Source organism: Maylandia zebra, linkage group LG7, assembly GCF_041146795.1.
Source record: "Maylandia zebra isolate NMK-2024a linkage group LG7, Mzebra_GT3a, whole genome shotgun sequence".
In the NCBI taxonomy this organism is placed as follows: Eukaryota; Metazoa; Chordata; class Actinopteri; order Cichliformes; family Cichlidae; genus Maylandia; species Maylandia zebra.
Window position 1 is genome coordinate 11550884 of NC_135173.1, and position 11284 is coordinate 11562167.

General features: G+C 42.2%; 2 protein-coding genes across 2 annotated transcripts; one reads left to right on the plus strand and one right to left on the minus strand.

Moving 5' to 3' along the window:
* Positions 1–165: 165 nt before the first annotated feature.
* miox (myo-inositol oxygenase) lies at positions 166–5679 on the plus strand. Its single transcript, XM_004553270.6, has 10 exons — positions 166–261; positions 358–438; positions 1589–1669; positions 3353–3515; positions 3607–3674; positions 3889–3998; positions 4300–4367; positions 4481–4530; positions 4930–5042; positions 5120–5679. Exons 1-10 carry the CDS (start codon positions 244–246, stop codon positions 5226–5228), a joined length of 861 nt encoding a protein of 286 aa, XP_004553327.1. The 5' UTR covers positions 166–243; the 3' UTR covers positions 5229–5679.
* A 68-nt stretch (positions 5680–5747) lies between these two features.
* Positions 5748–11046, minus strand: lmf2a (lipase maturation factor 2a). Its single transcript, XM_004553271.5, has 14 exons — positions 10804–11046; positions 9845–10098; positions 9738–9766; positions 9371–9564; positions 9058–9236; positions 8805–8949; positions 8513–8641; positions 8320–8425; positions 8130–8226; positions 7872–8054; positions 7599–7767; positions 7175–7286; positions 6852–6960; positions 5748–6397 (listed from the first exon to the last, which is right to left on the minus strand). The coding sequence occupies exons 1-14, from the start codon at positions 10895–10897 to the stop codon at positions 6011–6013; spliced, it is 2187 nt and encodes a 728-aa protein (XP_004553328.1). The 5' UTR covers positions 10898–11046; the 3' UTR covers positions 5748–6010.
* Positions 11047–11284: the final 238 nt, after the last annotated feature.

The following is an 11284-nucleotide window of genomic DNA, read 5'->3' on the forward strand; positions in this document are numbered from 1 at the left end:
ACAGACACTCTGACATACAAAAACACACAAACAAGGCCAACGTGCAACACAGGGTACCCCATTACATAAAATTTGGTTAAAGTGTGACAGGACATTGCTGTAGACCTAGCCCCCAATGCACGTCAAAAAGGTTACAGTTTGAACCAGGAGGATATATATGGGCAGGCGGACAGTGACCACCAGAGCATCGACGCATCACAACCCATCACAACCCAACAGTAACTGTGATTTCACCTATCAGCCATGAGGATCATTAACATTGTAAGTTTAATTTTGGCCCATTCACACCATTCATTTGAAAGCAGAGTTGCTGCATAGCTTTGTAAAATCTGAAAATGTACTTTTTACTGCTCAAAGGGTCCGGACCCGTCTCTGGCATATCGGCCAAATTTGGAGACAAGTAAGGCGAAAGACAAGGAAGACTACAGAAACTTTGAGGTAATTAAACAAACCAGCTTAATTCCACATTAATTTATGAGTTGAAGGAAAAAACTGAGGTTATAATTACAGGCAGACATAACTGCTTTAAGTTTAAAAAAAAAAAAAAAAGCTGAGCTTCAGAGTGAGCCAAAACTTAAGCAAAATATCAAAATGTGCCTAACACTAACCCAAGGCTGACCACAAGGGGAGTTCAGGTTCTTATTTTCTACTCAATAGAGTCTGACTTCTGGCTAATTTGATCAGTTCTGTAACAGCAGATCATTCACTCAGTTCATTTAGTCATTCACTGAGTTTAAGCTTCCACAGTGGGGTCAACTCACTGAAAGATAGTTGAGTTTTTATCAGCAGAGGCTGACACAGTTCTGCATATGTCATCAGATTTTTAACTAATCAAACATTACAGTCTAATGCAGATTTTCCGAGAAGCTCATTGATTTGATGGTCTGATCTAACTAAACAACTATGTAACCCAGTGTTAAAAACAGGATTAAAAGTATAAATATTCATACTCTCACAATGGGAATAAATATTGATAAAAACAAAGTTAATTATAATAAATACTGATAAAAAAGCATGTAAATATAAGTTTAATTAATATGTACATATGTATATGTAATATATAAATGGTGTGGGGGCAGAACTTAGTCCTTTAGAGTGTGTTTGTTAGATCCACTGAGCGACCAATCATTGGCCGGTGTTGTGCCAAAAACTGATTGCTTGTATTTAAACTGCTATAAATAACTTGTTGATCTACAATATGTGAAACATATGTCAAATATATCTCTCGTGAATTATATCAAGTCCTCTTAACCAACAAACAACATTCCTGTAACAAGGTAGAAGCCGCAATCACTTTTTGGCAGGTACTTTTATGTATCCTTTATTTATGCAGTTAAAAAAATTATTGTTTATTGTAAGTGGACAAAAGGAAGCTGATTGATTACAATTAAGTACAATAACACAGCTACAAAGATAATTGAGAAACAGGTAATTTTTTTAAATTTTGTATATAACCCCTTTGCAATACCTGTTCACCGAAGTCTATTTAGCAACATACGTAACGATATTACACATAAAAAAACACACGGAAACATTGGAAATCAGTTTTTGCTTTTGAGAATCTGTTGGTGTTGGTCTGTGTTTTCAGAGCGGAAACCTAATTGACCGTGTCTTCAACACGTACAGCCTGATGCACACCTATCAAACAGTGGAGTTTGTAAACCAAAAGGTGAGAAAATTAGAAGGAAAAAAAAAACAGTGAGTAAAACCTGGTACAAAGAGAACATTTTAAAAAAGAGACCTGGATATTAAAAATAAGGTCTGTCACTATGTGAAATGATCAGTTACAGATTCATGAATGGCAGCTTTTAGTCAATCACACTGAACTTGTGCGACCTCTGGATTTGCCTCTGGATGAGCAAACTTGACTCAGACTGAGCAAACAAAAAAGAAAGAGGTCTGAATCACAGACCAGTCTCTGGCCTTAACATTGTTTACTTAACCTAATTCTCCTCACAAAGTTATACATTGAATATATTGTCATATATTTGACAACATGATGTGCTTTTGCTTTATTATAAACGGCAGAATATTAGTGTTAACTGCTGAATAGCATCGTGTCTGTGAAGGTTCTCAGTCATCCAGGTCATCGTAGTCAAAGGAGCTTGCAAAGAAAAGCGTCTGGACTTCTTTAAGTTGCTTGAAGACGTTTCACCTCTCATCCAAGAAGCTTCTTCAGTTCTAAGGTCAAATGGTGGAGAGTCCCAGATTTAAACCTAGTGGGAGTATCCCCCCACAGAGGGAAAAAAGGACCCCCTGATGATCCTCTAATCGCCTGAGCCAAGGTGTGGAACTGGGTGTGGGTCCCAATCAGCCAGGGTTTCGGGTGAGCTCATTGTGAAACCTGGCCCCACCTTATCATGCGAATTCCTGAGGTCAGATGGCCCAGGATGTGCGTGGTCGTTAAGGCGTCTAGGGGAGGGAACTCAAAACTGGATTATAGATGGCAGACAGTTGGTGTCGTAAACCACCGCCTCTGTTCAAAGATGGTCGCTCACAGTGGACATAGATGGCTTCTTTCAAACCATCTGTCCTCTCTGTCCAAAATGTGAACATTGGCATCCTCGAAAGAGTGACCTTTGTCCTTTAGATGCAGATGGACTGCTGAGTCTTGTCCTGTGGAGGTGGCTCTTCTGTGTTGTGCCATGCGCTTGTGAAGTGGCTGTTTGGTCTCTCCAATGTAGAGGTCTGAGCATTCCTCGCTGCACTGTACAGCATACACCACATTGCTAAGTTTGTGTTTTGGAGTTTTGTCTTTTGGGTGAACCAGTTTCTGTCTGAGCGTGTTGCTGGGTCTGAAATGCACCGGGATGTCTTGCTTGGAGAAAACTCTCCTGAGTTTTTCTGATACACCGGCAACCTTTACATGCGTGTGTTCCTTCACACGCATGTGCAAGGAACACACGCATGCAAAGGAAGCACTCAAAACGTGCAGCTATCCTAAATGGGCGTTCTTAAAGTCAGCAAAGAGGCACAGAAAAGAAGATCAGACACCAGCGAGGGAGGATAAGAAAGACAGACGCAACAACATTGTCATCCCCTATGTAGCCGGTGTATCAGAAAAACTCAGGAGAGTTTTCTCCAAGCATGACATCCCAGTGTATTTCAGACCCAGCAACATGCTGTGGGGAGACACTCCCACTAGGTTTAAATCTGGGACTCCCCACCATTTGACCTTAGAACTGAAGAAGCTTCTCGGATGAGAGGTGAAACGTCTTCAAGCAACTTAAAGAAGTCCAGACGCTTTTCTTTGCAAGCTCCTTTGACCGCTGAATAGCATCACTTCTATCTGTTCACCAGAGCATTTTTCACACACCGCTTGGAGTTATTTAACTGTCTAATATTGATGCAGCACACTGAATGGAACGGTTGTAACCACACCCGGATGGGGATGATGGATGCCATCATGTCTCTAGACCAGCTTGTGGATGAGTCTGATCCCGATGTGGACTTCCCCAACTCCTTCCACGCTTTCCAGACTGCTGAAGGCATCCGCCAAGAACACCCAGACAAAGGTAAAGTGCAGAGAGAGAATCAGAAATGCACCGAGACTGTGGAAAAGCTCATGCTATAGAGTAAATATCTTTTACTTACTGTACCTCTCAGAATGGTTCCAGCTGGTTGGTCTGATCCATGATGTCGGAAAGATCATGGCTCTCTGGGATGAACCGCAGGTGAGGGATAGGTCCAAGATAGGTAAAGCTGGCACAGCAGATTCATCTGTTCAAAGTTTTCAGAGCTGCTTTTCCTCAAACGGAAGTTTTAACACAGTTGTGTTCATTTAGTTTATTGCTCATTATTGTTATTATTACTATATAAATCCCATTTGTTTCATGTTTAATTTTAATAGGTTTCTAAGGTAACTGTCTGTGTCTCTGTGTCCTGTAGTGGGCTGTAGTGGGCGACACTTTCCCCGTTGGCTGCAAATTTCAAAACTCCATTGTGTTCAGAAACAACACCTTCCTGAAAAATCCAGATGACAATAATCCCAAATACAAGTTGGTATTCTGACGTTGACTCTGCGAATTTCACAAAATAATTGCACATATTTTACAGATGAGAACATTGGAAAAAAAAGTTAACGAAGTGTGCTTGAAAGCAAACTGCTCAGTGGACATAAAAACACACATCTGCATCTGTTCAGTCCACAGTTGGTGTTAATCAGCTGACCAAAAATTTTTTTTTTATTTGTGCTATTGAAAATATGCTCCTTGTAAAATTATGACTGCTGACAGTAAATTGTAGTCTAATTATTAAAAGTGCAGGGAGTTGATCCTGTTATGTTTTTTCCCCCTTTAGCACTGAGTTTGGGATCTACGAACCAAACTGTGGCCTTGACAATGTCCTCATGTCCTGGGGCCACGATGGTAAGAAGCATCATCAGCCACGCATGACTTAAATTATTTTTAAAAGTTCTACTACTATAGAAGAGCATTTATCTATTACACTGTGATCTACACCCTTGCGTTCTTGTCTTCAGAGTATCTCTATAGAGTTATGAAGTTCAACAAGTGCCTCATCCCAGAGGAGGTGAGTTAATTATTACCTTAAATTGTTTTTATCGGGGGCAATTAGCTTTATAGTTGGCACAAAAGTGTTAGGCAACAGGAAAGTCTTGGCTCTGAATTAACAGCTTAAACACTAATTCCTCTTTTCCTCTGACATGGTGCCAGTTCTGCTTGGTGCTCTTTGAGAACCAGGGTAGATTTCAGCAGGTTTAAGAACCAAACATTTAATTGGATTAATTTGTGGGGAAAGACTGATTGCAACTCCAACACAACCGGAGTAAAGGTCAAAGATTAGGCATCAGAACAAAAGGGGTAGAATAGAAGAATTAGTGGATAAATCCCGATTATAGTGGAAAAAATACATTTGTTTTTTCCATGCATACAGTGACTGGAGACACCTCTAATTTGTGTCTCCCTCCAGGGCTTATACATGATTCGCTTCCATTCCTTCTACCCCTGGCACTCCCATGGAGATTACATGCATCTGTGCAACGATAAAGACTTGAAGATGCTGCCCTGGGTCAAAGAGTTCAAGTGAGTATCTTAAACACACATGTAAAATGTGTTCAGTCAAGTTTTGCACCCAGGACTTAACTCTGATTCATCTACAGCAAATTTGACCTGTACACAAAAACCACTGATCTGCCTGACGTCAACAACCTGAAGGTGTACTACCGGTCTCTGATTGACAAGTACTGTCCTGGAGTACTGCAGTGGTAAAACGGACCAAAAGGAACGCTTAAAAAGAAAAATCACCGACAACACTGTTAGAAATCGGTTAGTGGAATGATTTTCTATATTGTGACACTGACTAAATGTATAGCTGGACTTGGTGTCTTTCTGTATATAGTTTAGTTTTTACTGGATAAATCAATCTTATTTTGTATATTCTAATCATTATAATAATGCCTATTTTATACAATAAAGCATGTACAAATCAAAATTTCACTTTTATTGTACTGTTACATATATATAAAAAGATTTCAAAACACTACAGTGTTCCATGTGTTTAATTTGAAATCTTAAACAAAAACAAAACCCAAAACACACGTTTGTAGAAAAGGGGAAAAGTGCTTGTGTGATTTAGTTCTGTACATACAGCAAGACGCAAACAGCACAGGCGGGAGACAAACTGTGCCGAACAGTAGCGTCAACGCTAGACAAACCAGAGCCCACATCATCGTTTCTCGTTTCATTCTACATGATTTGTTTGGTTTTTTTAAACTGGGTTTCTCCAGGTGTTCAGCTGTATATGTCAGAACTGACAAGGAAGGCATTAAAATGTTTAAAAAACTTCTGCAAAGTGATGAAGCAGAAATACAGAGAGATACAGTGTGGTGCAGTGAAGTGTTGGTGAAACAAGGCAGGCATGTTGTTAACGAGTGGCTGATCGGGAAACACAAAAATACAGAAAACATCTTCTTTGGTCATCTTGGTAACATTTTATAAAGGCAGACGTGATAACAGTCTACGATGGATTACCAGTAGCTTTTTCAAGGCCCTCATCTTTTTTCTATCCTTTCTTCATCCTCATCTTCTTCATCAACTTCGTTCTCCTCTTCTCCCTCCTCTTCCACCTCGTCTTCACTGTCTGCTTCTTTGTCAGCCTCCTCATCTGCCTGCTGTTCATCAGACTTCTCACGATGGTCTGAAGAAGAGCCGTCGGCCGCATTTTCAGTACGATCGGTCGCTGTGGCCTTGTGAGCGTCTGAAGGCTTCTCTGCATCTTTGCTTTTATGTCGCAATCCCTGAAGTAGACAGAAGGTGGCACTGCAGGCAATCAGGGTCCAGATAAGTGTGTGCGCAGGGACACCTCTGACCTGAGAGCGCACCCACCTCACCGCTTGGGCAACAGTGGTGTTGGACAAACGGCGCGGAGGAGACTTGTCCTATAAACAGAAATCAGTGTGGATCAGTGGTGGTGCTAACACTGGATCTTTTGAGCTGGAAAACTAAGGCTTGTGTTTTTATTACATCACATCACCAATCATGTTAGTTTTGTTTTCACACTGAAATTATGAAACCGACTGCTTCCTATACTGGCATACGTCATGGACATGTAGTCTAATTCATGCAGGAAAATAGAACTGCATGCCGCATCTCATTTTCACCCTCCCCCACACTTTTGACCACTTGTAATATTCTCTACAACTCATCTGAAAAGGATGACACACTGGTGTACAGTGGGTCCTCTTTTCTCTTTTGACTGGTCTGCCTTTTTTGTCCCAGGGAGGGCTTCAAACACAAAAATCTGGTTCTGTGGAACAACTATCCAGAAGCCTAAATCTAATCAGGAGCGAACATTAAGCTCTTCGAATACAGGAAAGCATTTTCGAGAGTTACCTTAAGTCCATATTGGTTGAGCATGCCCTCTAGGAAACTGTTTCCCAGATGCACTATGGGATAGAACTCCTCATCATAGACCCTCCTCCACCAGCGCTCTGGGAAAGAGCTGCAAACAAAGAGTCGGTGAGGTCTAGTTTTAGGATAAAATAAGTAAACCTGCATTAAATTTAGTATGCATGTCTAAAGTCACTTTTTTTTTTTTTTTTTTAAACACCAGAAAATGAAATAAAGGAATAAATCAAGCCGTGAAATGTTTCCAGTGAAGTTTCTTCAATGCATGCAAACACAATGAAGCACGAGGAGAACCAGAGAGCACTGACCCGTCAGCCTTTGATTCGGTAAACCAGTATCTGTAGCGGTGAGCTCGCAGATAGGCAGGCGGCTGCTGGTGAAATGGATACTGGGATACATCCGACTGGATCAGTTCAACAACTGCAGAACACAAAGCAAACTTTAAGAGAACTGTTTGTTCCTGACCAAGGTAATTGAGCACTGTAGAATAGTCTAAGTCAAGACTAAGGTAGAACAGAAAACTTGTAACATGGATCTCTGGTGGATTTTTATTTGCCTCCTGCTACTTTTTCTTTTGATTGCACCACCTTTAAAAATACCATAAAATGTGGCTTTCAAATAAAACCGTATAAACAAACAACATGGGATTTTTTCCCCCTAATTTGATTAACTGAACTTCCCATTAAGCAGCTGCACAAGGAAAATGCAGCTCTCCGCTCTACGTGTTCATACCGTCTCTTTTTCCTTGCAGGAGTCTGTACATCAGGCTGGTGAACCATGGAGATTGCGTATTGGGCCCAAGAGCAGCAAACCACATTTGCCAGTCCAGCCTGGGCTGATGGGGTGTCAGCACAGGAGGAGGTGCACTCAGATTCCCTGGCTTATACATGAACTCAATCTCCTATAAAGAAAAAAAGATTTAAATGAAAATAAGTTAATGTTATGAAATATGCAGTTTTCCTAATTTACAAATTAGAGAATTTTACATCTTGTTTAAGTTCTCACCGTCCATGTGACCCCATCACTGCTTCCCTCAATGACAACCTCGGGTCGCCCGCCAACTCCGGTCATCCTTCTGAACAAACCGTACGAGTTGACTACCTGATAGCGATCAACCATCTCATAGGCTTGGCGCACTCCTGGCCACAACCTGGAGTTGGAATCGTACTCTATGAAGGTAAACGGCACCTGAAAGAGAATCAGGCGATTTACAGCTGATCGCTTATGAGCTTTATCAGTTCCCATGTTTCCAACAGAACTCACCAGGCTGACAGCGAACATTGAAGCTGCAGCCCCTGCGAACACCGTCCACTGGACCGTTCCCCAAAACCTCTTAAAGAAACCAGACACACACGCACACCTAGAAATAAAAGTTAGATGTTAAGTTGCACAACATCTAAAAGGCAACTGCTCAACAAGCAACACATCACAACCATTTATAGGTCAATCTTACCTGAAGAGAGAGGTAACCATCTCCCAGGTGAGTGAGAGGACACCGATCCAGATACAGGGAATAGTGACGGTCTTCAGAAACAGGTTAAACTGGTGGTATGTAAATGCTGCCAAGGACATTTTAAGGAACATGAAAAAAGAGAAGCAAAATTGGTTACAGGCACATAAAAAGAAAAAAAAAAAGAAACACTCACCTGTCCGCGAGGAGATGCCTTTCTTAGCTGTATCCAGATGCAGGTCAAAGCAGATGATTGTTCCAACAATCAGCAGAGCCCAGACCACCAGCTCCAGCAGGTAACACAGCCACGACCACAGCTTTGAGTCTAAATACAGTGGAGAGAGAGAGTGAGCAAAGTTTGTCCTCAATATTTCTTTTAGTCTGAAGGAAGTTGAGATAAAACAAAATGTGCATTCTTCGTGACAAACAGCTACGCCTTAGCCTACGAAACATCGCCTGGGCTGCAGCTGTGCAATGAAGTTTCATACCATCATTCCCGTTATCAGTCTTGTATGCCTTGCGCAACCAGAAATAGACATGGCGATCATCCAGAAGTGACAGACAGAGGGTCACAGTCAGCAGGTTGAAGAAGTTGTAGTTGCCAGACAAAATGATGAAGACTTGAAGCAGCACCTACACGAGGAGAGAAAACAGACTGATTTCATTTTAGAGCTAACATTGAAGTTGATAATACTGCAGGTGAAACTAAAGCAAAACGTGAAAAAATTCATTTCTTTTCACCTGCAAGTAAAAAGCTCCAAGTCGGAGCCTCCGCAGTGGACTGAAGAACAGGAACGGAACAGCGATCTCGATAACGAAGGCTCCCACCACGCTCAGCTTCTGCCAGCACACCGGCAACTGGTGGGCAAACCAGGCCAGAGGGGTTGGGATACACTGAGTCTCGTAGTGATACGTGAGGGCTGCTCAACACACAGCAAAAAGAGGGAGAGAGTAATCAGATGGAGGAAAATGACAGAATGAAATGGGAAAAGAAAACATGACACCACTGTGTAAAGACAGCATAAATGGCATCCATACAGTCACTCATCCGTACCTGTGAGGCCCCACCAGGTGGGACAACGTGAGGTTAGCTTCACCACCCCGGATGCAAACATGAGTCTGAAGAGCAGCCAGCGAGTAAGCCAGAAGGTGACACGATCGTGCTCTCTGACCCCTCGTGACCCTCCGATTAAAGTCAGGGGAGCAACAAGGATACAGAGGAACCCCGTCTCTAGGAGCAGGTTGTCCCTGAAAAGCAAGCAATCAAAGCAAGAGGAGAGACTAGTAAGAAATTGCATCTACAACAGTGTTGCACAGCAGCAGAGACCTTGCAGCACACTGATAAAATGATCTCCTTTAAGCAGCTGCTGTTTTAGAAGCTGTGTGGTATTCAGGAAAAAAATGAACTGCATTGCACTCACCACTGGAAGTAGAGGAAAACCTGGCCTACCTGTAACAGACAAAAGTTTAGTGAGAAATACTGTGACAGGAAAAAACAGAAGAGCGCATTACCACCGTGCAAAATCACCTCATACATAGACAGGTACAAGACCCAGAGGCAGAAGAACACCACACTGTCTCGAAAAGCCTCCACCAGCGTGGCAGCAAGGCTCAGTGCCGCACCGATAAGACACAGCAGCTCCATGGCAGTGTGAGTGTCCAGGCCAAGCCGAGGTCCCAGCCACAACAGCGTGGGAGAGGAGAGCAGCTGCTCCACCAGAGGCTTCCCGCTGTATCGCAGCTGCCAGCGGGCAGGGAGCAGCCCCTCATTTCCATACAGACCTGCACACAAACACGGAAAGCAACAGTACTGATTATGCTGGTGGTGAGCAGTGGATTCATTATGTTACTCTTTTTAATGAATTTTACTTCTCAGTGCTGGAGATTATAATCTGAGTCATTATAATCTGGTGACCTGCTGGGTGGAATCGAAAAATAACAACACTGGTCATACATATGTGATGCAGTTCTATAAGTAAAATGAATGAAAATATTTTATTATAACCACCAGTTCTTAACAAGTTTAACAATGTTGCAAATGTATGTACTATGGCGTAAAAATTAACGAAAATAAACAGTAGTAACCTTTGCAGTGGAAAGTCATGTTGCCATTGCGACTAAATTAAAAAATAGCCCAAATACATTTCCTTTCAAATATGGGCGGAGGAAATTTTTTTTTTTTTTTTAACTTAACTGGGCTGCAGAGATACCCCTTACATTAAAAACATAGTTCGGGTGTGCTGTGACTCAAAATGCCACCGTATGTGTTTTTTTTTTTACAACAGGTTGCTTGTAAATTTGGCCCAGTTGCAGGCTGACCGTGCCCGGGATGAAGAAACTTCCAGGCGGTTCTTCACCACGTCTAACGGCGTGGAAAGCAGAGGAACGGACACACAGGAAGCGCCAAGTTCCCAGCTAACAGGCTAACACATAACATTAAGGGAAGTCAGCTAGCCGCTTCTTGGGCTGCAGAGTTGAGAGGCTCACCTGGTATCTGCACGTAGAGGGAAACAAAAGCAGTCAAGTAGATGACCGCCATGCACCAGAGGAACATGCGGCGTGGCAGAACAACTTCCCCCATGTTTGACCGACTCCCGTTCTGCTTTTTTTACCCCTTCACCTATCGCTGCTACTCCTGTGGAAGCTGGGAGCGGGATTTCACGTAGCTGGGGGACACGTAGAAACGAGCTGCTTACGCTAAATTCACCCGAATGGTCGCTAGGTGCCGCTGCAGGTGGCTTGAACGGTGTGGTGCGTTAAAGGTACACGGGAATTTAGATATATAACCCGATTTAAGGATTAGCTTGTTTCTGACGATCAGATCATAATTAATAAAATACATTTTACAAGAACAAATCAATGTCGTATACATTTATTTTTTATATTTTCATATAGCTGATATTTTTCATCACTTATTTCGAGGGATACCTCACGTTTATTCTATGAAGCTGAATGCAAAATAAACAAA